Raw genomic sequence first — 26064 nt, forward strand, 5'->3', positions numbered from 1 at the left:
CCACTAAAGCTCTGGTACCTCATTTGCTTTGTGGGAGACCTTTAGATTTGGGGTAAACTGGAGGGCTTTGGGTAAGAAAGGTGGTCAGTGAGGTCTGAAATGGGAAGCAGTGTGCAGAGATCCTTCTGGTTTTCCAAGGCAACAGAGTCCAGTGAAGACAGGGGGTTTGGGCTGGAAGAGCCTCTGCTGCTTCCTTGGAAGGCACTGTGCTATGAAGGTTCTGTGAGGTCATACCAGTGCAGGTGCCTGGAGAGTCCTTTTAGTTGTGGTTTTGTTTTTAGTTGAAATCTTCAAAAGCAGTGATTTTCATACTGCCCCTCAGACCCTGGCAGTGGTTTGAGGGGCTCTGAGGCCAAGGGGGCAGGGGGAGCGCTCACTGCCAGCTCCACTCCAGTCCCAACCACTTTGTTACTCTGTTTCAGTTCTGTGGAGTCTATGTACAGTTTCACTTGTAGGAAGAATTTTGCTTTTTGCTGACCCTGCAGCAGAAGAGGGGAGGGTTCCCCAAGCATAGGGCAGGCCTGAGGCTCAGTTGGCAGCAGCCCTTCCTCTGCTCCCTTTGTGGGTCTGACGATCTCTAGACCTGCGCTGTCCACTGTGCAGCCACTGGCCACACGTGGCTGTGGAGCCTTCGACATGGGGCTAGTTCCAAGTGTGATGCATTGCAAATGTAAACAAACCAGACTTCGAAGACAGTATGAAAAAAATGTAAAATAGCTCAACTTTTTTATATATATGTTGAAATATTTTGAGCATAATGGGTTAAATAAAATATATTATTAAAATCCACCTGCTTCTTCCTTTTTTTTAAAAAATGTGGTTATTCGAAAATACTCAAAATACCTGTGTGGCTTGCATTTGTGGCTCACGTTATATTTTTCTGGACAGTGCTGCTCTAGACCTCCAGGGCTGCTTTCCCTCCCTGGCCTCAAGTAAGCTGGGGCTGGGCACAGTTGAGTGGGCCTGGTGGCCCATAGGCTGGCCTGGGCCTGGCTTCCTCACCCAGGGACCCTTCCTGGAACCAGCCCTCAGGGTGCCAAGGGTTTCTTGTGTGCTAATGAGACCACGCTGGTGTCGGGCGCTGCCACTGAGGCACTCAGCACTGGAGCACGGCTGCATGCTCATTACATAACCTGTGCTGCCCAGAAGGGCCGCTAGATGCTGCTCTGATCCCTGAAGGAACAAGGCATGGCTTCCTCAGAAGCCAGGGCTTACCCCTGCTTTATTTGGAGCCCTTCTGGAAGGTAAGCGGCTGAGGCCTTGTCTTCTCTTTCTCAGGGTGGTGTGGGGATGAGGCCATGCAGAGGACAGGGATTCTCTGGTGACACCTTGGAATACCAGCCCAACAATGAGGAGGAACAAGCAGGCTGGCCCTTCAGGCTATAGGATGAATAGGGCTGATTGATGGTGAGGTTTGGAGCTCTTACCTACAGTTCTCTGAAGAGGACTGGGAAGAAAACAGCTCTTCTTCATTCAGCTGGGTCTGCATTCTGGGCCTAGATTCTGCCATTTCTGGCAGAATCTTCCTTGCCTTGCAATTGGAGCGGAGATGGGAGCTTGGGGGTGGTGGTGATGGTGAGTGCCTTGAAACAGTGGGCACAGCAGGGGGGTGGACAGGACTTCCAGACAACCCCTTTCCTCAGTCAAAATAGCAAGTGGGCTGGCAGTGCACATTTTGTTCGTGCTGTGCTGCAGACATGGCTTTGCCTTTGACAAGTGTGACGAGGTTGAGGTGGTAATGCAAAGAGCTTTTCTTGAAGGTGCTTGGGAAGGCTGGGTGGACGACAGCGAGAGAGGATACCAGTGTGGCCAGACTGGAAAAGGGCCAGGCGAGGGCCTGCTGCTTTGGTTTGGGAAATGAGGTGGGGTAAAGTGGACCTTGGTACTGGCTGCCATGAATTGGAATAGCTAGAACTGAAATTTGTAGGTACAGGTAACAGGGTGGATCTAAGGCGAGGCTTACAGACTTCGATATCTAGGTGTATTTTGTGAAGTGGAAAGCATTTAATCTCTGCTCAACACCAGAATCTGAAGGGTACCTGAGAGGCAGTGTGGACAAAGGCCTACTTGGGAGCTGGCCTCTCCACCAGGGGCTGGAGGGAAAAAGGCTTTGCCTTGGAGACAGAGTCATTGGGCCAGGGGACCTGGAGTAGATTACTTCTTCAAACTCCTTACTCTCCTTCCTGTAGGGAAGGAGACAAGTTGAGGACCCCTGCATCTCAAGAGCAGGAAGAGGCTGCACACGGAGGAACATGGGGAGGGAAGAGCCCATTGAGCTAAGGGTTAGTTTGTGTCTGAGTTAAGATTCGTGGATGTTTCAGAAGTAGCCCTCTGGGTACACAATAATGTATTTTCCATTATATGGTCACCAAAGTCTTTATAGCTTTCAATTGCCACTGTTGACAAAGAAATTGTTGGGTAGTACATATACACATTCTAACACTTTCTGACTCGATAGCATTGTTTTGTCTAGGGCAGTACAGAGACAGCACTGGCAGAGCTGGCCCAGGTTGACAGCCTCGTGGGCTGGAGTGGCTTGGAGTCCCAGAATTGGTAGTTAATCTGGATTACCACTTACTTATCTTTTGATCTAGAGGCGATAAACTGGATGAAGATAGGTTTGACTCTTCTGGGTCTCCCGTTTGTGCATACCTCTAAATCAGTTTCCAGAATCAAACTAAAAGATAAACAAATGAAGAATGGCTCTTGTGAAGGATCTGAATTCTTGTCTTTGAGAGGAACTGTTCTTACTGGAATAAGAATTTTACAATGACTGGCACCACGTCTACAAATGATAACGTGGTTAGCATGAAAACCATCGAAATCATAGGATCAAAGGGTTGGAAAAGCAGTGGCTTCAGTTTTACTGTAACTGATAGGAGAGCCACTGGAAATGTCGAGGTCACGTTTGTGAAGGACTGGCCCATCTCTGGGGCAGTGGCCCACCCGGGGGCCTCAGAGCCCCGTCCCAGGTGGGTGGGGGAAAGCCAGTCGCCGTTACCTGGACCAGCCCAGAACTGCCTACGCCTCTCTGGCCTGGATTTCTATTTACCCGGGCTCCTGCCCTTTACCTGAAGTGCGGAAATACAGGCCCCCGGAGGGGGAGACATCAAAGTCGATGGGGCAGTCCATCAGGATGCGAGTGGCTTCCGCAAAGGCTTCGCCTCCCCCGGTTCGGGGCCTTCCTCCTGGAGCTTCCAGGCTTCTTTCCCGGGGCACGAGGATGTTAATGGAAAAAGAGATCTCGGGGCCCCAGCCGGCCTCGGTGGATGGCTTCTGCCGCGGCAGCCTCAGCCCGAGCGGGCCGCGCGTCGCCAGGGCGGGGACGCGGCGGAGAGCGCCCCCGCGGTCGGCTGCTGCGGGCGCCGCGGCGGGAACAAAGGCAGCACGTGTCTGGGCGGGGCGGCGGGCGGGATCGGCCCTCGGCCCCGCCCCCGGCGCACTCCCTCCCGTCCCCCGCCCGGCCAGAGCTCGGCTGCGCGGGGCGCCGGGGACTCTCACGCGGCCGGGCGGCTGCTGGCGCGGCGGCGCAGAGCGGGCGGCGAGCGGTGCGGGAGGGGCGGCCCCGAGAGGCGGGGCGGGGCCGGTGCCGCGAGTACCCGCCGCCACCGCCCGAGTCCGGGTCCCAGATGGGGTGCGGCGAGTAGAGGCGCTCGGGCTCGCGGCCGCATCCCTGCCCGCACCGTGCGCGGGGGCTGGAGCTGAGGACCGCGGCGGCCCGGTTCCCAGGCCGGAGCAGGCCAGCCCGGGCCTGCGCGTGGGCCGCGTGCGCGCGCGCGCGTCCCCGACAAGGAGGCCTCTGAGGTGCGCGCCGGGGCGGGAGCGGGAACGGGAGCGCGGCGGCGGCGAAGGCGGCCGGCGGGGGGCGGGGCCGCGGCGCCTGCAGAACCTTGGACAGAAGCTCCGGAGCCGCCGCCGCCGAGCGCGAGCCCCGCCGAGCCCTGCCGAGCGCCGGGACCGCGGGCCCGAGCCGCGGCGCGCATTGCGGAGGGAGGGCGCGGAGCGAAGGAGTCGCCGCCGCCTGCCGGGTAAGCCTGCGCCTCGGAGCCGCCAGCTGCCCCCGAGGAGTCGCGGCCGGGGTCGGGGCCGCGCGCTGTGTCGAGGCGGGGGTCTCCCCCACCCTTCCCCCGGCCACCTCCGGCTGCGCCCGGGCCCCTCCCGCGGCTGTTCTGACCGCAGCGTCCGCGGCAGGCGGGCGGGGGGTGCCGCAGTGGAGGCGGCCCGGCTGCGGCGCGGGGGCGCGGGGCCGGGGCCAAGTCCGCGGGGGCCGCGTTCGCCCGGGTGGGGGAGCGCGGCGCCGAGCCCCGCCTGGTGCTGAGAACCATCTTGTTTTCCACGCAGATCCGAAGGGGCAGCACGCGCCCCCGGGAGCACCCCCCGACTCCTGCCCGGGGCCGCCGCGGGCTCGCTGAGCTGTTCTCTCCCTCCGTCCGGCAGGCTGGGCGCGCAGGGGCGCGGGCCCCCGCCCGGCGCTCAGCGGCACCATGGGCACGGTGCTGTCCCTGTCCCCCAGCTACCGGAAGGCCACGTTGTTTGAGGATGGCGCGGCCACGGTGGGCCACTACACGGCCGTGCAGAACAGCAAGAACGCCAAGGACAAGAACCTAAAGCGGCACTCCATCATCTCTGTGCTGCCGTGGAAGAGGATCGTGGCCGTGTCGGCCAAGAAGAAGAACTCCAAGAAGGTACAGCCGAACAGCAGCTACCAGAACAACATCACGCACCTCAACAATGAGAATCTGAAGAAGTCGCTGTCGTGCGCCAACCTGTCCACGTTCGCCCAGCCCCCACCGGCCCAGCCGCCCGCACCCGCTGCCGGCCAGCTCTCGGGCTCCCAGAGCGGGGTCTCCAACTCCGTCAAGAAGGCCCCGCACCCTGCCCTCACCTCCACAGGGACGCCCAAACGTGTCATCGTCCAGGCGTCCACAAGCGAGCTGCTGCGCTGCCTGGGCGAGTTTCTGTGCCGCCGGTGCTACCGCCTAAAGCACCTGTCCCCCACGGACCCTGTGCTCTGGCTGCGCAGCGTGGACCGCTCGCTGCTCCTGCAGGGCTGGCAGGACCAGGGCTTCATCACACCCGCCAACGTGGTCTTCCTCTACATGCTGTGCAGGGATGTCATCTCCTCCGAGGTGGGCTCGGACCACGAGCTCCAGGCCATCCTGCTGACCTGCCTGTACCTCTCCTACTCCTACATGGGCAACGAGATCTCCTACCCGCTCAAGCCCTTCCTGGTGGAGAGCTGCAAGGAGGCCTTTTGGGACCGCTGCCTCTCCGTCATCAACCTCATGAGCTCCAAGATGCTGCAGATCAACGCTGACCCGCACTACTTCACGCAGGTGTTCTCCGACCTGAAGAACGAGAGTGGTCAGGAGGACAAGAAACGGCTCCTCCTTGGGCTTGATCGGTGAGCCCCGTGGCCCGCATCATGGCTCAAGGATTCCATTCATTTTTTAAAAATTTATTATTAAGCAAATCAGATTTTGTGTACAGTATGTGTCTAGCAAAGCCACCGAGGGCCTCTCCCTTCCCATCGTCTCTCCTTGGGGTTTTCTTCAGCCCTGCCTAGAACTCTGGGCTCTTTTGAACTCCCAAACCTTGTGCAAAACCCAGAAGATGTATTCAGAGCCACCCGGGCTGCTGACCTCTCAGCTCTGGGGAATTCAAAGGACTGAGCTGCCTCTGCGGCCTGTGCTCTTGCCGGACTGGGGCAGGTGAGGCTGCCCGCTGCTGCTCCTGGCACGGGAGCCGGAGAGGGGCCTCTGGCCAGTTGGCCCAGGGAGCAGTTGGTGTTCCCGGTTGGAGGTCCTTTCCTTTCCTTGCTCTTGCTTTGGGTCATCCATTCTCCCAGAGGCCTGTGGAGCTGGCCATCCCGACCGAGCCCTGAGTTGGGTTGGGAGGCAAGGAGCCCACCCCCCGGGGACAACTCTTCAGTCGAGGAGAAGCTTGGCCTGGTACAAAGATTGGGGCCTGTCATTTGACCATGCACCACCCTGGTTTGCTCTTTTTTCTTTTTTAGGGAGGAGGGCTTTCCTTTAGTGAAGACATGGACCTTACCCCCTAGTCCCTTTAGCCCCTGCTCCCAGCCGTGTTGACAGTTGGGTTAATGAGCTGGTTTGATTCATTAAGGTCTTCGATTTTGGGTCCCAGCTACAGGGGTGGGGTGCAGCTAGGGACAACTCCTTTCCTGGGTGAGTCTTTTCATTTGACTAATGCAGCTTACTCACCCTGAGGTGATGGCCAGGGCAACTGCAGGTGCCCATTACCAACAGCCTGCCTTCTGGGCGGGTGGGGTTGTCATGCCTGAGACCAGCCAGCGCCCACCGAAGGGCTAAGGCTTCTTGCTGGTGCATGACATTCATTCCGCAGAGTTGGGGTTGGGGGGGGGTGATGTCAGGGATCAGGGCGATGTGGTCATGACGTACCCCCTGTCCCTACCCTTGTTCATTTCAAGCTGTTTCCAAACAGTTCAGTTTCTTCTGAAGACGAACCCTTGCTCTGCAAGGCCCCATGAGACCACTGGATCTTGGGAGACAATTCCAAGACGGGCGTAGCGCTCCTGATTGCTTTGGAAGCCTGCTCAACCTGTACCTGATCATTTGCAGCTGCTGGTTTGGGTTTCCACCTTACCCTAGTGGCTGTGAAAACACACCAGGTGTACTTAATCAATTTCCTTTCTAACTCTCCCAGATTGATGGCTTGGGACTTGGGAGAGGATTGGGAGAAGGAAGCGAACCCTCCTCGGTGGCCCATCACTCCAGCTTTGGGGAACAAAGACCAATGTGAAGGCGCTCTGGGGAGTCCTTGCTTCCAGTCCCCATGCACCCCACCCCCTCCCGGGGAGTGTTGGGATATGGGGCTGGGGGCAGGCAGAGGGGCCTTTGCCCTAGGATTAGGTTCCAGGTGGATGGATGCTGACTTTAGCTGGAGCACTACTGAAATTCACCCGAACAAGAGAAAGCTGTGAAACCCGGAGGTCCCAGTTTAAAAGAGGCCTGGAGGCGAGCTGCCGGCCCTGGGTGTTCCCGGATAAGAGGGGGAGGGCCCCCCCGGGCTGGGATCGAGTTTGCCCCAGCTAGCCTCAGGCCCACGCTGAGCCTGAGCCTTTCCCGGGACTGCCAGATAATCCCGTGTGGAGCTGGAAGGAACCTGCTGGAAGGATCCTGCGGCTGCTGGCACGGACTTCTCAACGCCACCGCTTATTCTCCTCTCGGTCGGAGTTGTCACACAGCCTGTCTGTGCAGATCCCGCCGCCACGTGTGACCCGAGGTAGGAGGCCCTGTGGGGGCAGCAGGCCCTGGCGGCCTGGAAGAGGGAGGTTCGGGAGCCCAGTCTCCAGAGGAGGGGCGCGCGTCTGTAGTCACTCTTTTCTCGGCGGCGGCCGAACTTGGCCTGAGACTGTGTGCATCGGTTGCGTCCCCAGGATTCCGGTTTTGTGTGTTTCCTTCTCTTTCTCCGTATTTATTTTTTTATTTCTCGGAGGAGGTGCAAATTTCAGGAGTGGCTGGGGGACCAAGGCAGCCAGTCTCTGGCTACTCCCCCCACCCCATCCCGTGTGAAGCCTGCGCCGTCCTCCTCCGCGCCCTCGTGCTGGGCAGTCCTGGGGTGCAGGGGCCGCTGGACTCTGTGCAGGCAGTGAACCCATTTGACATGCTGCTATGAAGACTACTTTTAGAACAACAATTAAAAAAAAAAAAAACTAACCTACGGAAAAGAAACAAACCCTTTATTCTTTCATTGTTGCTTTGACAGTGATCTCGTGCATGCGAACCAGGAGCATTTTGTGTCTTAAGAAAAATAATCTTAGAACAGATGGCCGTGAACGTTACACCCGTGCGCAGTCACAGGAATAATAGTTCAGGATTTGGTTTTTCTCTTTTTCTTGTAAACCTGAAGGGTTGCTATCTTCTTTCCATGCAGTTCTTAGAATTTAGTTTTGTTCCAGCAGTTGTTAAACTTGCAATGAGAAGAAAATGTGCCATTTTTTCCCCCACTCAGAATTATTCATCGCTGTATATTTGAAACTGCTAATTACACGTGCGGTGTATGTTGGTTCTTAGTGCAATTTGTTCTGTAGTTATTCTTTGACCAAACCGTGGGTATTGTTAATATTAATTTATATTTGTCTCATTTTGTATGTATGTGTAGTGTGTTTGTAAGTATGTGTGGTTTATAATCTGACAAGGTCATGAAGCTCAGTTTGGCTGTAATTTAATTCCCTCTCCCTTATTTTTATTTATTTTTGTACTGTGCTGATTAAATAAAATGCACTGACCATCCATTCCGTAGGCCTCTTGTCATTCACGAGCAGGCTGAGGGCCCATTTTATAAATGATTCCTGCGCACTCGGAACATAATTGGATTTGTATTGTGGGGAGGGGCTGGGTGATGGGGGGAGGGCAGGGCTCAGGGAGAGGGCTTAACTGGTGCGTTCAAGTTAAGGTGATTAAGAGAGAAGTGCAGGTTAAGTCAACTAGGGCTTAGCTGGGCCGAAGGCGGGTGGCAGGTGTTGCTCCCCCGAGGTACCCTGGGCTTGGCTTGGCAGAGCTGGGTGACTGGGACCTGTGGTCCGGGGGCGAGGATTAGGCCCAGGCTTGGCCCCGTGAGGGCTGGTGTCAGAACTCCTGCAGGGGCACCAGGTCTCGGCTCCCTTCGGGGAGGTTGGCCCTGAGGCTGTTGCCCACGTATCCCTGGCCTGGTTCTCTGCTCAGCACCCACCGCCCAAAGGCTTCTGGCCCTGAGGCTGTTGCCCACGTATCCCTGGCCTGGTTCTCTGCTCAGCACCCACCGCCCAAAGGCTTCCTCTCTGGCCGGTGGCTGCCGAGTTGTGTCCACGTGGCTCAGACCTGCCACTTTAGCTGGGTGCAGTTTTCCAAGAGTGAGGAATCCAGCCCTGCGGCTCCCAGCCCGCAATTGTGGCAAGAGTGAGGCCCCCTACTGGTGGTACTGCCAGCGGTCCTGGCCCCCTGCCGCCCCCAAGCCCAAGCTTCAGGGTTTTGGCCAGCGTGAACTTGAGCCTACCCAGGGCCTGCACCCTGTGGTCCTGCAGTGGCCTTGGACGCCAGGAAGGCATTTCCACCCAGCTTGCCCTGCGGGAGCCGTCTACTTTGTGACAGGGGCCGCCGGTTCTTCTCCGGGCCTTTCCCTCGGTCTGAGTCACAGAAGCACGTTGCCACCAAGGACAGTGAGCGAGCGGGAGCGGGGAGCTGGGGACTGGGGAGGCTCTGCCCTCTCCGCGGGGCCTTGCTGACCTGCCCCCACCCAGAGAGGTTTGGATTCCTCCCGCTCCTTCGCCTGCCACCCCCCTTGTCCCCAGCCAGCCTTCCCAGGGAGAGGCCTGCAGCCGCTGTAGGCTTCCGAGCTCTTCCTTCGCTGACTTCAGTCAACACCATGCTGTGAACTTTGAGTCTGAAGTCTGCCGTGCAGGCCTCAAAATGGTGGAAAGACGTGCTTTGATTGAACTCTGTTGCCTCCCAGCCTTCCTGCTGGGTGTTCCAATATTTTCGTTGAAAAGCCTCGGTAAATTAGCCTCCATTTTTACCTTATTTGTGGTTAATGCTCCCTCCCATCCTCTGGGGCAACAGCTGACGTTTTACCAGCTGGAATGTCACAATGGTAGGTCTAGTTTTCAATCACAGATAAGCAGGACACTTTTAAAAATAAGATTTAATGCTTTATTGCTCTTGATGGTAAATCAAAATATGCTCTAGAAATAAAGTTAATTTAATGGAAAATAGGAATAAACGCAGCAAACCATAAAACTGCATTTAATTAGATCAATAGAAACACTTCATTGCATACAATCACTGTGTCCTCCTGCTCGCCCCCTCCCCCAGCACCTGGAGGCACTGCCGAGCTCTCATCCTGAAGGCCGGAGCCTTCCCCAGCTGCCACATACTGGGACTTCTGCTAGGACATCAGGAAAAAGTGCTTGTCGACTGGCCCTCAGCTGCAAGGGGCTGAGGAGCCCCAGGCAACCCCGAGAGGCAGCAGAAGGACCCCACCGCCCACCCTCCTCCCCAGCCCCGGAAAGGCACTCCTTTTGGCATGTTCCATTTTGGTGCGTCTAAAACATACATGTGCACATCTCTAGCATAAAGCAACAAGTTTGGGAAATGTGGAAAGGGAGCAGGCGCCGGCCCAGGGAGGATGGTTCCGCTAGTGTCAAGGTGATTGGCAAAACCCCACGGCTAAACAGGCTGGTGGCGCCTCTGTCCGGGTGGGCAGCTGACCAGGCTTCCAGAATGAGAAAGGCTTTCTAAGGACCGGATGCCAAGAGGATTCTTTGTCGCAAATTGCACACGGTGCAAAGGTTTTGTGGTTCTGGAGGCCGTGGGGAGTCAGGCAGAGGGGTGTGGGGAAAACCAGGCTGCTTGTTGGGACCACCTGGCGGGTCGGCCAGGTCATGGTGGCAGGCGCTGGGCCAGGCACGGCGGGGGACAGGGTGCTGCATGCAGGCACTAGTGTGTGTTGCGGAGTCAGGGTGGCAGCTCGGGAGCGGGGGAGGTGGTGGGAGGAGGGAGTGGGCAGATCTGTGGCATAAAAAGTGAGGAGAACGTCAGCGCGTCCCTCTTTTATCTCCCAATGGTCTCCTCCCAAGCTATGGGCTCCCCCTCAGCCTCCTCCCCACATTGGGGTGTCCCAGGTCTCTCCTTTTAAGTCTCCTGGCCTGGGCAGCCTGCGCTGCTCAGGGGCTTGGGGCAGCATCCTCAGCCGAGGCTCAGGAGCGGATGGGTCTCAGGAAGCCTGCTGGGCCCAGCGTGGCAAGACGGTGGCACTCTCCTGGCATGAGGTCTGCAGGCCCAACCTGGGCCCCAGCTGTGGGGGTGGGGTGGGGAGGTGAATGCGGGGCTGCGGGCGGCATCCTGGCCTGGCCTGCAGTGCCAGGACCCCCCTACTCTGTTTCTGTCACTCTGCCCCTCTGGCCCTGGTCCTTATTCTCCAAATGTGTCTGAAACAGAGGTGTCAGAAGGAGAAAACTTCAGACCCCCCGCCCCCCACTGCCACCTGGAGTGCTCCCTGCACCCTAGAACTCTGTTTTCTAATTGGTGCTCCCACCGGGAGTGTGGGCACAGCAGCACACCATATCCGATGTGCAGCCCTGAGTGTTGCACATGTCACTGTGTGACTGCCATGGGCACAGGCCATGCAGTTAAGATGAGCCTTGGAGCACCTGCTCTGCTCTCTCCCGGAGAGGTGGCCTGTGGCCCTGGGGGCGGGGGGCAGGGGGCATGCAGGCTGACTCGCCAGCTGGGCACGGCTGTTCTGGCCAGGGGCTGAGGGGCCGGCCTGACAGGTGAACCTGCCTCCCTGATGGCTCTGGCTGACTGCTGGGGAGAGGGGCCACTGAGGAGCTCTGAGTCAGGGACACTTAGGGGAAAGGGGTGGCGGGCTGTGCTTATGGAGAGAATAGGGCTATATCCCCAGGTCATCTGCCCACGATCTCCCCCCAATCCCCCCAGGGGAGCACGTTTTGGGTTGGGAAAACTGCACCCCTTGTGGGGTCAGGTGCAGGTCACTGGGTCAGGGCATGCAGACCTGAACAGGCCAATGGGGGTGGGGGGTGTGGTGGCGGGGGCCTCTGCCGACATTGAGTGGCCTCTGCGGGGAGCTGTGGTCCGGGTGAGCCCAGGGGTCTGTGGCAGGGCGCCGGGGTCTTTGGTGTGTTGAGTGAGGGCTGTGGAAAGTGGGGGGAGAGGAGGATCGAGACCGAAGGCAGAAAACCAGCAAGAAAACCTCAGGGGAGGAGCCCTGGAGGAGGCAGAAGAGGGGCTCGGCCCCAAGCATGGAGGACCCTTGTGAGCTGATTTCTAGCGGGCGGCAGCAGGGAGTCAGCAAGTCAGACGGGGGCTGCAAGGCCTCCCTGGTGAGCGGTCAGTTCCCCGGCACGCTGAGGATGAAGCCAGAGCGGTTCTTGGTGAAGTCGGGCTCTGGCTGGTTGATCCGCGTCTCCACGGAGACCGTGCACTTCTTGCCATGCAGGCTGCACTGCACGGGGTTAGTGACGTTGACTTGAAGGTGGCGCTTCTCACTGGAAGAAAGAGAAAGACCAGACAGGCAGTTAGCAGGCAGCTAGAGTGGGGTGAATGGCCCTGGCAACCCCTGGGGCCCACGTTGTGCCCAGCTCCTCAGGGTCAGGGGCATAGGCATCGCCCTCGGACAGGGTGAGGGCAGCAAAAGTCGGCGCTGGGCGGCAGCCTCAAGCCGGCAGAGTGGGGCTGCCACGGGGGTACCCAGCCTGCTGCGGGGGGACCAGAGCTGTGCAATGCGGCACCCTGGCCTGAGACCGGGGACCTGGTCACTTGGGCGGGAAAGGTCAGCAGGGGGCTCGTCAGAAGGGGCACGAGTTTCTGATTCGGGGCTACTGATTGATCAGCAGTCTGTGGCTGCAACAGGGAGCCCTGGGAGGCGCGTGGGGGTGGTGGGGGGACTGGAGATTCTTGCCTGTGGGTTCCGCCTGGCGAGAGAAAGGTCTCCCAGGAGTTCGGCCCAGTACGGGGCCCAGCGGGGAGAACTGGGGCTGACTCCCGCTTTCCCAGTGCCCTGAGCGGGCCCTCGCACACTCGGGGTCACCGAAGGCCTGCCTGGTAGCTGCCCCCCAACCCAGAGTGCCAGTGCACCTGCTGTGGGCTGCCACGCCGCAGGCACTTCAGACGTCACCTCTTTGCCAAGCAGAGAAACCTGTACAAAGTGGTGGGCACCTCCCGTGCGCTCATGCACAATGGCTCGCCCCCACAGTGACTCTCACACAGTGGCACCCCCCACACCGTGGCTCGTGCCCCTCGGCTTGCTCGGAGCCAGAGGTGCAAGGAGGAGGGCCTGTGTCGGCCGTGATCCCAGGCGCTGGGGGGCCTGGCAGGGCACGCAGCTCTGCTGCGCCCAGCTGTGTGCGAGGTGCTTTCCGGGCACGTGCTTGGCCTGACGGGAGGCGGGGCTCCTCGGACTTGGGACCTCCGCGCCGCAGTGGGGGCTTCCCGGCACCTGTCTGCACGTGGCCAAGGGTGCCCGGCTTGGGCTTCCTCCTGCCTCCTTCCCACCTGCCTTCTTCCTGGTCTGTCCCGAAGGCAGACGGTGGAGCAGGAGGAGGCTCATGGTTATCACTTGTGGGCATTAAGTATCTAATACTTAATGTCTTGTCAGCTGCAGCTAAAACCTTGGCTTAGACAGATATTTTTAACTAGACTTGGACATAAATAGAGTCTGGTGGAGGCAGTGACTCAGGCACTGCTCTGATCCTGGGGGAGCCAGGGCTGTTGTGTGGGGTCTTGGTGTGGGCCCTGAGCTCCTGGTCCCCACTGTCATGCTGGCCCAGGGCAGGGAAAGCCCCCCACCACCCCTGTTACAGCCCTGCCTGTGGCTACAGATGCTTCCAGGACCTGGATCCTGCACCTTCCCTGGCTTAGTCAGCTTCCTGGTCCCTCTTGTCAACCTGGCACCGCCTCTGGGTCCCTCTGAGCTGGAATCACAAGCCCTGGGGATGTCCCTCTTCTGGCTCTGGTAGAGGCATCACCTTTGCCCTTGCCTGGTGGTGGGCGCGTGTCTTCCCTCATTGCACTGCTGGGGACAGGCCCTGTCTCCCGCTTTCGGCATCTGCGTCCCCCACCTACTCCATGGTACAGTAGTGTGCACGCAGTGGGTTTCTAGAGAAAGTCCTCAGGAAATGGCTCTAAAAGGGCCACATTCCAAACGGGGGGGGGGGGGGCGATGGTACTCACCAGTGACCCCCATGTTCTCAGGTTTGTACCACTGGGACATGCTACTTTCAGTAGGGTCCTTCTGACTTCAGCCCTCCCCAGCCCCTGGTTCGGTGTCCACACAGTGTGGCCCCTGAGTTCGGTGTCCACACAGTGTGGCCCCTGACTTCACTCTTCCTCCCTCTTTCGGGCTCTGGGCATCTCTAGCATCTTCTCTAAACTCTCAGTGCAGGGGTGAGGCTGGTGGGAGATGGAAGAGCAACCAGTTATGTAGATTGCAGAAGGAAGTCACAACAGCCTAACTTCACCTTGTAAATGAGCCCCCTGGGTGGGGGTTGCAGGAGAGAAAAAGCTCCAGGCAGAGAACGGGAGCTCCAGGCTGCTGCTTCCTACGCCGGGCGGGGCTGGAAGCATCTCCGCTAGCCTTTCTAGCCGCCTCAGCCCACGGTCTGGGCTCCACTTCCAGAATGCGAGTCCCGCAGGGCAGCGAGGGCCCTTACAGGGCTCGCGCAGCGCTGGTGTGGCGCGCAGGCCTCGTGTCCCCTGCTCTGCACACCGCTCCCTGCCCCCAGCAACACAACTCCGCCAACTCCAAATACTCATAACAGGCCAGGCTCCGTGAGGGCCGAAGCAAGCCCAGCCCGTGAAGTTCACCCCAAAGGGAAAGTGGCCAGACAGCCTGTAAAATGGGAGGGTTCTGCAAAGGAGGCCTGCCCCTTAGCAAAGGACTCGTCTCTATTCCCAAATTAAGTGACAGTCCGTGCCGGCGCTCCTGCTCCTTCCCTCAGCATAGCCCTGAGCGGCCCTGTCCGGATTCCCAGCCTGTCTTCATGGGGTGCTGTGGGGTGTGGGCAGAAGTGGGGGGCGAGGGGCTACATGTGATGGCTTTAGGACAGAACAACGTGGGCTGCAAGGAAGAGAGCCTTCTGGTCTTCAGGGCTGGGCTGAGCAACACCTGCCGGCGCTGTCCGCACACGGCTACCGATGGGTGGCAAAGTGGGAGGGCGCGGATGGAGTCTGGCGGCTCCTCAGTAAGTCACACAGAATTACTACCCCACAACCCAGCAAGTCCTCCTACTCCTGGAGACACATCCAAGAGACCTGGAAGCAGAAGTTCACACAACACAACAACATTTACCAGAATGATTAGGGCAGCTTCACTGACGATAAAAAGGTAGAAATAACCCATATATCTGTCAGCCAGTGAAGGGATGGAGTGGCATATCCGCGCAGTGAAATATCGCTGAGCCGTAAAAAGGAAGCACTGACCCAGGCCCCAACACAGAGGACCCTGGAAAACAAGCTGAGAGAAGCCAGACACAAAAGCCAAGTGTTGGGTAATTCCACTTGCAGGAAATGTGCAGAACACCTGAATCCACAGGGATAGAAACAGAGGGGTGGGGTATGGAGGGACTGCTTGAAGGGTATGGGGTTTCCTTCTGGGGTGACGAGAATATTCTGGAACTAGACAGCAGTGATGGCTGCACAGCACTGCGACTGTACTAAACGTGACTAATGGTAAATTTACGTTCTGTGTATTTTAAACCACGATAACGAGAAAAAAAAAAGTAGATTCCTCTCAAAGACTAATCGGGACCCCTGGGAGGTACAGCTGAGCATCCTATACTTGGTCTCGGCTCAGGTCAGGATCTCAGGGTGGTGGGATGGAGCCCCGGTGTGAGCTCCGTGCTCCACGCAGGGTCTGCAGGCAATCCTCTGCCCCTCCCCCTGCTCATGCGTGTGCACATTACAATAAAATATTTAAAGAAAAAAAATTTTTAAAGATTTTTTATTTGACAGAGAGAGTAGGAATATGAGCAGGGGGAGTGAGAGAGGGAGAAGCAGGCTTCCCGCTGAGCAGGGAGCCCGATGCAGAGCTGGATCCCAAGACCCTGGGATTATGACCCGAGCCGAAGGCAGATGCGTAACTGACTGAGCCACCCAGGTGCCCCTGTACAATCTTGAATAAAGGACAAATAAGAACTTGCCCTCAAACTGTGTTTTCTTTCTCATCTCAAGCGCAACCAAAAATGGCTCTAAGACCAGCTAGGGGTTTCTTGTGCCTGTTTTGGGGACAGAGCAGTAGATGGGTTCCAGGGGTGGCCAGGAAGTAGACCTTCTGGGAGCATCAGCTGACCTCTCTGGCTGGAGCTTGACCGCACTAGAAATCTTTAGTGCGCTAGAGTGACTTCCTCATCTTTTTAAGAAAAGGCAGATTTTATAGATGGAGGCGGGGTGTCTCCCTCCGACGGCATGCCAAGCCCAGTGACAGCTGCCGCTGCAGGCTGGCGGCAAGGGGAGGGCTGCTTTCCTCCCCGTCTTCTGTTACAGGATTTAATGGCTCAGCAAACTCTGGAATTCAGGGACTTTCATCTTGTTTCATCTGTTCCAAGCCATCACTGCAGGCAAATGGCCTTTATCGAATTACGTTCCTTCATTTTGCATTTAGACGCTGGTCCTCATTAGGGAAATCCGTGGGTGAATGCAAGACCCCAGCAACAGGCGTCCCCGCGTGAGCTGTGGGGTTTCTTTGTAGGTCCTGCACAGAAAGGGGCAACCAAAATCTCCCTGGGAGCTGAATCGGCCTAGAAGGTGTCCACTCCTGTCCAGCCCCCGGCAGCTGGGACGGGGAGACTCCCACCCACCCAGAAACGAGTGGGCCACTTTCTCAAGGGCGTCGCGGCGTTCCCCTCCAGAAGGGTGGTCGCCCCATTTGGATAAACGTACCCTAAGGGGGAGCATCGGGGGTGCGGGGTATAGTGCTGTGCCCTGGAGAGCACGTTCTCTGGGGGCCGGTGAGGTGTTCCCAAGTGTGAGGCTAATTCGACCTGCGCCCTCGGGTTTGCACACAGGATGTGGTGGGAGGAAGCTTGCCTTGCACCAGACGCAGGCAGGTCGTAAATAGATGCCTCTCCAAGCGGTGAAAGGTGTGGTCAGCATTTCATGCCGGACCCCCCGGGGCCCAGAGTCAGGCCCTTCTCCATCTGGGCACCCCTAGGATACAACGTGTTAGCTTGGGTGGTGGCTGGGGACGCGCTATGGACGGGACAGCCAGAGCTTGTGTGCGCAGCTGTCCCTGTGCGTTTCGCGTCAGGAAGCAAGCCCCACTCTGCTGTGTCAAACCACACAAGGCTAGTCTTTCAAAACCCGGCTTTAGGAAATGCTACTTCTGTTTTTCTGAAGGGGCTGAAGGGCTACTCGGGTCGGGGTCACTTGTAAAGTGAGACTGAGGCCAACATCACTGGTCCTGAGAGTGGGGTATCCCAACTCCTGGTCTCCCGAGTCCTGTCTGGGTTGCTGCTGGTGAGGCATGGGGTCACCATTTTTAGTTAGAAGAGAAAACTTCCCTCGTCACGACACCACTCTCGGCAGGCAGCTTGTTCTGAGGCCCCACGTCTGCCTCCACATCACCGAACAGAGTCTGCTCCCAGGTCTGGTGGGCAGAAACCCACGTCCCCTATTTGTGGCCCTGCCTCTGCTTTCTCCTCCCCGACCACCATCAACCATTTCTCCCTGGCCTGCTGTCTGCCCGGCAGCTCTTCCCTGAGCAGCTACTCTGGCTGGATCCTGGGCCCCGAGCTCAAGGCGCTCCCGTTCTTGACGGGGTGATGCGCACGGGACCCACAGAGGAGGGCCCCCTCAGCTGCCCTGGGCTTCCAGAGGTGGGGATGTCCAGACTGGCACCTAAGGAAGGACAAGGACTCCCACAGAAGTATCTTCTTACTCCTTAAGTTTTATCTTTAGTCCTTCTCCTCTCAGACATTATCCCACAGTGGTGTCACCCCATGCCTGTGGTTTCAGTGACAGTTACCCAGTCACTGTCCCCATTTTGGCATGGGGTCCAAGCACAGATCTGCTACCACCTACCAGACAACCCCCCTGAGCTGAGTCTTCATGTGTCCAATGCTGAGCTCATCCTCTTGGCCCCTTCCCCAAAACTGGCTCCCTCCTCTCATCACGCCTAGGACGGGGTGTGTGGTCATCATCTACCCGGTCACAGAGGCCTAGCTAGAAGTCACAAGTCAGCCTGGGTCCCTCCTCTCCCTCCGCTGCCCACAGCGAGTCACCAACCTCTTGGTTCACTGCGTTTTCTCGGTCTCACTCCCTTGCTGTCACTAGTCCAGAACTCAGCCCCGATGCAGCCTCCCAACAGACTCCTCTGCCTTCAGTTTGCCCCCTTCCCCCCCTTCACACACATCCTCCACATTGTCATCAGAGAGATCTTCTCAAGGCACAAAAGGATCCTGTCCCTCTCCTGCTAAAATCCCTTCAGTTATTCCCCAGAGCTCTTGAGAACCGCCTGCCCCAATCCTGGGCTGAGCTGGGTGTTTCTCTGTGTCCACTGTTCTCTCACAGCTCAGAGTGAGCAATGGTGCCCTGCTCGTTCCATTGGCATGATGGGAGCTGACAAGCTTCCCTGATGGCTTGCTGGTAGTCTAGAAATATGAACAGAATTCCACATAAAATCGGAAGTGGAGACTGAAGGAAAACAAGGATAATCTCCTGGAGTTAGAAGAAAGGAGGGAGTATGAGGCTGGGGTCCAGCAAATGCCACGCCTGGGGACATGCTGGCTTGAGCAGGCGTCATGCCCAGGTCTGAGGTCTGGGAGGAGGCTGAGCCCCGGCAGGCTGCAGGATCTAAAGAGGGTCACAGGAGTCTACCTTCAGGCCTGTCAAAGTGGCAAAGGAATCACTGTGTGGGAAAACACACAGTTTTTCAGAAAAGACCTGAAACCTCAAGCTTTCTTCTTTTAACCTCTTGAAGAGCAAACCCCCTGCAGATCACCAAATGGCAAACCACAAGAACACCCAGAGGAAAACGATGCATTACTAGCAAAGGAAGAGTAGGCCTTCTCATCAAATGTGAAGAAATAATGAAAACAGACTCTTCCAAGTGTTGAAGGAAAATAACCGTCAACCTAGAATTCTATACCCAGCCAATCACCTGGGTGTGCGGGCAAAACAATGACTCAGACACCAAGGTAAATCTAAATAAGCATTCACTGTAAATAATAATAATAATAATAAAAATGAAAATGACTAACTTTGGGGGTTCAGTTGAGGATGGTTCTAAATAAAGTCCTGGAAAACAACATGACAGACGGGTTGGTGGTTCTCAGGGAGGGACTTGGGTCCTTGCATCTGGGAGGAGGGTGGGGACGACACTGATGAACTCTGGATTTCCTAAGACCTACGTGGGCGTGAAGAAAACGAATGGGAAACGAGAATGCTCAGCTGAAACGTACAAGACGGGAAGAAGCAGAAGGAAGTGGGAAAGACGCTCCCCTTCATCTAATGCAAGGGAGACAAGAGGGACAAAAGCAGCCAAGAAGAAACATGGGAACAAGGAAACATGAACGTGGGTATGTAGACCCAGGTGTGTGAAGCTCTGTTAAAGGTGACTTTTTGGATTTGATTTAGAAATGCAGCTACAGGGCACCTGGGGAACCTGCTTCCCGTTCTCCCTCTGCCTGTCTCTCTGCCTACTTGTGATCTCCGTCAAATAAATAAAATCTTTAAAAAAGGAAAAAAGATCGTTCTATTGCTCACAAATGCTAACCATCACCCAAGCTTTCAGCGAGTTGTACTCTTTTTGCTGGTGGAGGGGTCCCCCCTCGCTGCTGGTAGCTGCAGACAGATCAGGGTGCTTGCTGGCTGCCGAAGGTCGGGGCGGCTGGGGCAGTTTCTTAAAATAAGTGAAGTTTGACTCTTCCATTCAGGAATGCTGTCTCTGTAGCAGGCAGTGCAGTTCAATAGCATTTTACCCACAGCCGACCTTCTCTCAAGGTTGGGAGTCAGTCCTCTGGAAACCTGCTCCTGCTTTATTAACCAGGCGTATGTCATGTCCTAAATCCTGTGTGGTCATTTTGACAGTCTTCACAGCCTCGTCACCAGAAGCAGTTTCCATCTCAAGAAACCACCACCTTCGCTCCTCTGTGAGAAGCAGCTCCTCCCCCGCTCAGCGTTCATCATGAGGTTGCAGCAACTCCGTCCCTCTCCGGGCTCCACTTCTCATTCTACTTTTCTTATAGTTTCTGCCACATCTGCACGGAAGTCTTGAGCCCTTCAAAGTCCTCTGTGAGGGTGGGAATCTACTTGTCCCAAATTCCTGTTAACATTAAGATTTTGACCTCTTCCCATGAATCACAATTTTTTTTTTTTTAAAGATTTTATTTATTTGGGCGCCTGGGTGGCTCATTGGGTTAAAGCCTCTGCCTTTGGCTCGGGTCATGATCCCGGGGTCCTGGGATCGAGTCCCGCATCAGGCTCTCTGCTCAGCAGGGAGCCTGCTTACTCCTCTCTCTCTCTGTCTGCCTCTCTGCCTACTTCTGATCTCTGTCAAATAAATAAAATCTTAAAAAAAAAAAGATTTTATTTATTTGACAGAAAGCAAGAGAGAGTACCAGTGTGTGTGGGGGATAGCAGGGAGAGGGAGAAGCAGGCTCTTCCCTGAGCAGGCAGCCTGATGTTGGGCTCGATCCCGGGACCCCAAGGTCATGACCTGAGCCGAAGGCAGATGCTTAACCCACTGAGCCACTTGGGGGCCCCAATCACAAATGTTCTTAATGGCATCAGGAAAGAATGGTGAATCCTTTCTAGAAGGTTTTCATTATTTTGCTCTCTTAGGTCCGTCAGAGGAATCACCAAGTGCGGCAGCTAAAGCCTTAGGAAATGTTTTTCTGCAACAGGACTTGAAAGCTGATATTACTCCTTCATCCTTCTCCCTCACAGATCTTGCGTGACCAAGTGCATTATCAGCGAGCCCCCGTATTTTGAAATGTATCTTTTCCTGAGCAGTAGCTCTCAACAGTGGGCTGAAGCTGCTCGGTAGACGACGGTGTTGTAGACAGATCCTGCTGCATTAGCCCCTAACAGGAGGGTCAGCCTGTCCTCTGAAGCTTTGCACTGACTTCTCCTCTCTAGCTATGAAAGTCCTAGATGATGTCTTCCGAGAGATGGCTGTTTTGTCTACGCTGAAAACCTGCGGTTTGGCGTGGCCGCCGTCATGAAGGATCTGAGCGGGATCTCCTGGAGATCTTGCTGCAGCTTCTGCCTCAGCACCTGCTACTTCCTCTTGTTTGCTTCTGTTATGGAAAGTGCTTCGTTTCTTAAACTTCATGAACTAATCTCCGCCAGCTTCAGACTTTTCTTCTGCGGCTTCATCCCTGTCTCAAACCTTCACAGAACTGAAGAGAGTTGGGGCCTTGTTCTAGATTAGGCTTTGGCTTCCGGGAATAACATGGCTGGCTTCATCTTCTATTGGGCCCCTGAAAACTTTCTCCATGTCAGCAATCAGGCTGTGTCGCTTTCTCATCATCCGTGCATTCCCTGGAGGAGCCCTTCTGATCTCTTCCAGGCACTTTTCCTCTGCATTCACAACTAGGCTGTTGGGTACGAGAGGCCTACTTTCTGGTCTGTCTCCGCTTTCGAGGTGCCTTCCTCCCTAAGCTTGGTCATGACCGGCTTTTGATTGATGGTGAGAGATATGCGACTCTTCCATTCCCTTGGGCACTTAGAAGCCACTGTAGGGTCATTCACGGCCCTGATTTCAAGACTGTTGTGACTCGGAGGGGAGGAAGAGAGACGTGGAGTGGGGGCTGGGGAGGGCGGCTGGTCGGCGGAGCAGTCGGAACATACACATTTCCTTATTCACCATCTTGTATGGGGGCAGATCTTGGCACCCAAAACAACTGTAGCAGTAACACCAAACACCACTGATCACGGGATCACCCTAACCAATAACAATGAGAACGTTCGAAATCGTGGGAGGATTACCAAAACCTGAGAGACAAGTGACCAAGCGCTGCGGGGAAAAATGGCGGCCAGGGACTTGCTCGACTGCAAAAACGCGCTTGCCCTTCAGTGCAGGAAGAGAAGCCCAGTAAGAGAAGGTGTGCCCGCAGAGGTGCTTCCGAGAATTCGGCTTCGGCTTCCCCATCTCCGAGCCGTGAGGCATAGTAAAGGGAAACACGATGAAACAAGGAATGAGGAATGCGTGAGTAATAACGACCTCAGGAACAGTTTTATAGATACCGGTTCACGGGATTCTCACGACTGGGTGAGGGAAGCTGCATTTTCAGACGAGGAAATACGGCGCAGAGACGCAAAATACCCGCCAAAGTCACACAGCGCCATCAGAATTTGAACCCAGGCAACCAGGCTTGAGTCCGAGCCTCTGCCCCTGTGACTCCTGCCACTGAGAGTCACTAGAACATACCCGGGAGCTGGTCTCCCTGTTAACTACACGCTTTTGAGCACAGCACTGCTGCGAAGTTTCCGCCCCGCTGTGGAGAGCCCCTCGTGCGGTGGCTCCTCCAAAACAGGAGTTTCGTAAATGTCTAGAGAAAGAATGCTGGTTTTGTTTTTAAAGATTTTGTTTATATATTTGACAGAATTCACAAGCAGGCAGAGAGAGAGAGGAGGAAGTCGACTCCCTGCTGAGCAGAGAGCCCGATGTGGGGCTCGATCCCAGGACCCTGGGATCACGACCTGAGCCGAAGGCAGAGGCTTTAACCCACGGAGCCACCCAGGTGCCCCAGAATACTGGTTTTTAAAAAGAGACATGCCTGAGAAGGTGGCTGGGCCTCTCTGGGGGAGACCAGGGGCCAGCCTGGGGCACCTTCAAAGCAGGGTTGCTGAGAAGTGTGCCCCCGGCGCCTCGTTCTGAGCAAGGGTCTGTTTATGTGCAGGGACCAACCAACACGCACGAGCGAGGCTCACTCTTCAGAACACAAAAGTCCCTTTGCACAGCGGTTCACGACCTCGCTTGGTCCATCCAAGCTCTCCCGCATGAGGTGCCGCTGCCCCGCTGCTGCTGAAGTTCTCCGGCAAACAAGAACACTTGGACGGACGGAGTCTGGAAACACACACACGTATAAACAGAGACGCGCCGGCGAAGGCTGGTACTGCTTAGTTAGCGTGCCTTGTGTCGATGTAAGGGTGTCTTAGGGGGGGCAGGGGAGGCCCTGGAGGAAGCGTTTTACTACCTGCGTCCCCTCCTTTAATCCTCACCCGAACCTTAGCAGGCGCTGACGATGCCTGTGCTGCGGACAAGGACAGGGAAGCTCGGCTGGGTCACGAGGCTCCTCCCGGCCGCGCAATGGGGAGGCTAGACCCGGCCCCGGGTGTCGGTATCCGGAGGGAACCCCATCTGCCCAGTCCCCACGCTCTTCTAGTGCTCGTGCAGCAGAAGTGGGATTCCTCAATCCCTGGCGCTCCCCAGCCAGGTACAAAAGCTTTCGGAATTTGCTAGAAGGAGGCCCGGGCTGGGCTGGTCTCGCCTGGGGCCACGCCCCCCACCGCATGCGCACTTCCACCGCTTGCTTGTCTGTTTCCCTTTCCGGGTGTTTGCGTCTCTCCCTCCTGGGCCAGAAGGTGGTGGTTGTTGCCACGCGCGGGTGGTTCCAGGCAGTCGAAGGATGGGGCGCTGCTGTCCTGGGGCTTGGAGAGTGTGTGCGCGGTTTTGACTCCTCCCTGGTGCATCCTGGGGTCTTGACTTTCCATTCAGAGTCTCCAAGGAAGATTGTTTCTCCCTGGACACCCTGGCTTCTGTTTCTGTCAACCAGAAGGTTCCTATTCTCTCTGTGTTGGCAGCTGTCCCCTGGCAAGGTGGAGCAGGGCATGGCCTCCTGTGGCCTCTGCACGCTGAAAGCAGCTCAGGGGAGCTCACCCCCGGAGGCCGGGGGTTGCCGCTGGCTTCTCTGATTCGTCTCCCCCTCCTACCATCGGAGACCGTGGTGGTGAGAAGGCTGCATTTTGCTTTATATATTTGGAATCTGGACTCTATATAAAGGCTGCATCTCTCTGTCCCTCCCAAAATGCCCAAATTTATGCTCCATGCGAGGGATAATGAAGCCTTTCAAAACCAAATGGTTAGAACAAAACCATACCCGCAGCTCCCTCAAATATGCAGAAAGAACCAAACACAGAAGCAACAAGACAAAACACCACCAAACCGAACAAAAAAGCCTGCCACAGAACAAATGGGACAGCTGCTGGGAACGGGGCTGCCTCACAGGCTGGGTCAGGGGGACACATGGGCCGTGTCCCATCATCTCTAACAAGAGGCCAGGTCTGCAAGTCCCTCTTCCCCGACTTTCTCTTAGAGCTCCCTTCTTCCCTTCTCTCCCACTTCCCTTCAGCTTCTTCTCTCCGTGCTTGTGCTTGAAGGGGCTTTATTTTACTCAAAACAAAACACAAAACAAAACAAAAAAAACCTGTTTGAGAGTTTTTTTTTTTTTTTTTAACATCTTTGGTGTTTCCTGCTTACATTTCTACTTCTGTCTTGATGCTTCTGTTAACAGCACCTCCAAAGTTAGCACCATCTGTGAACACTGGTGTTTATTTTCTACTCACATCGTTAATGAAGGTGCTAAGTAAGACCGGACTGAACATGCTCCAGGACCCACATCTTCCTCTGAACAGATGGGTTCTACTGGTTTGTCAGGGACACCATTCTATATCCGCCTGTTCAGCCCCCAAGGGTCAAGGAGCATTAGGACTTCAATCTGCGGTGGCCGTGGGTCACTCGACAGACATGGTAGTCCCCCATTTGCGAACGGAGCACTGAAGGGGGTCCCGGCTCCCCACAAACATACCGGGGATGCATGTACTGAAAGAACTCATGAAAAGGACGCATATACAAGATTAATTATTTTCACTGGGCTTGGCCTTAGAAGATGGCATTTTCTTTTTTAAGATGGCATTTTTTTTTTAAATTTTATTTATTTATTTGACAGAGAGAGACAACAAGCAGGCAGAGAGGCAGGCAGCGAGAGAGGAGGAAGCAGGCTCCCTGCTGAGCAGAGAGCCCGATGCGGGGCTCGATCCCAGGACTGAGATCATGACCTGAGCCGAAGGCAGCGGCCCAACCCACTGAGCCACCCAGGCGCCCCTAAGATGGCATTTTTATTTTTATTTTTATTTTTTTATTTATTTATTTTTTTTAAATATTTTTATTTATTTATTTGATAGACAGAGAGAGATCACAAGTAGGCAGAGAGGCAGGCAGAGAGAGAGGAGGAAGCAGGCTCCCTGCTGAGCAGAGAGCCCGATGCGGGGCTCGATCCCAGGACTGAGATCATGACCTGAGCCGAAGGCAGCGGCCCAACCCACTGAGCCACCCAGGCGCCCCTAAGATGGCATTTTTAATAAAAATTTATTTCAGAAAGACAGAGCGAGCATGAGCAGGGGAAGCAGCAGACGCAGGGAGAAGGAGAAGCAGCCTCCCCGCTGAGCAGGGAGCCTGACACGGGGCTCAGCCCCAGGACCCCAAAATCATGACCCGAGTCAAAGGCAGACACTTAACCAACTGAGCCCCCCCAGGTGCCCCAAGGATGGCATTTTTGAACAGTGTTGGTTTATTAATAAGCTCAGGAGTTCCTCAGCCTTGTCTTGAAACACGTTGACATCAAATGTCTGTCTGTGTCTAAGCCTCTGGGCTGCAAGATAAAGAATAAAACAGCGCCGTTCTCGAGGAGCTCACAGCCTGGTAGGGGAGGCGGACTGAACAAATGGCTACCATCTAAAGTACTAAGCTGGCATCACTCAAGGGCTGGGGGTGCGCACAGGAAGCACAGGGTGGAGGGAGGTGCCTAGTCCAAGCAGACGTGGAGGGCTTGGTGCAGACTCCTGGCCTCTGTGGCCCAGGGCTCTGCCAGGCAGACACACTCTCTGAACAAACCGGGCTCTCAGCGCCCTGATCGAGAACTGCTCTCTCTTCCTCACATGACTCTGCACAGACATGGAGGAAAGCAGCTCCAGAACATGCCGCCGAGTCTCTGTGGGAGCAGGCTCATGGTGAGCCCAGGGGGCTTGCCCAGCATGGCCGCTGTGTCTCCTTCCTTTCACAACCCCCCCCCCTGCCAAGCGCTAACTGCACTTCCTCCCTGAAGCCCACCTGGCTTCCCCAGCACACACAGATCTCCAGAACCCTATAGACAGGAGGCAATGAACTGCCCCTCAGAGGGTGAGGAGGCCTTGGCCAGACAGAGATGACCCTGGAGCTTGATCTGAGAGTGAGATTTAGAGAATGTGGGGAGAATGGCAAGCATGGGCCCAGAGTTCAGGATCGAAGTGTGTTTGGGAGGGGGTGGTGGGAGCTGAGGCCAGCCAGACAGGCTGGAGTAAATGACAGGCAAGTTTAGGCTTAGATCTGTAGGCAATGGGACACCCTTACGGATTCTTATTTTTTTATTTATTTTTTTTGAGAGACTGCACAAGCCAGGTGTTGGGGGCAGAAGCAGAGTCTGATGCGGATCTCTTACTCACGACCCTGAGATCATGATCTCAGCTAAAATCAAGAGTTAGATGCTTAACTGACTGGGCCACCCAGGTGCCCCTTTAAGGATTCTTAGTAGGGGAGATAGAGAAT

General features: G+C 55.9%; 2 protein-coding genes across 4 annotated transcripts in view; one reads left to right on the plus strand and one right to left on the minus strand.

The window, feature by feature from the left end:
- Nucleotides 1-1149: 1149 nt before the first annotated feature.
- CDK5R1 (cyclin dependent kinase 5 regulatory subunit 1) lies at nt 1150-8278 on the plus strand. 2 transcript variants are annotated; one of them, XM_032321588.1, is made up of 2 exons: nt 1150-1244; nt 4342-8278. In XM_032321588.1, exon 2 carries the CDS (start codon nt 4485-4487, stop codon nt 5406-5408), a length of 924 nt encoding a protein of 307 aa, XP_032177479.1. In that variant the 5' UTR covers nt 1150-1244; nt 4342-4484; the 3' UTR covers nt 5409-8278. The 2 variants fall into 2 exon arrangements, with proteins under 2 accessions (XP_032177479.1, XP_032177478.1); XM_032321587.1 differs by lacking the exon at nt 1150-1244 and adding an exon at nt 3493-4028.
- Nucleotides 8279-9657: 1379 nt separating this feature from the next.
- MYO1D (myosin ID) overlaps nt 9658-26064 on the minus strand; it is a 341727-nt gene continuing 325320 nt past the window's right edge. For both annotated transcript variants that reach the window (XM_032319642.1, XM_032319643.1), the window contains one exon: nt 9658-12028. In XM_032319642.1, coding sequence (XP_032175533.1) covers nt 11872-12028 — 157 coding nt within the window. In that variant the 3' untranslated portion in view covers nt 9658-11871. The remainder of the gene's footprint in view (nt 12029-26064) is intronic.

This window comes from Mustela erminea, chromosome 18, assembly GCF_009829155.1.
Source record: "Mustela erminea isolate mMusErm1 chromosome 18, mMusErm1.Pri, whole genome shotgun sequence".
In the NCBI taxonomy this organism is placed as follows: Eukaryota; Metazoa; Chordata; class Mammalia; order Carnivora; family Mustelidae; genus Mustela; species Mustela erminea.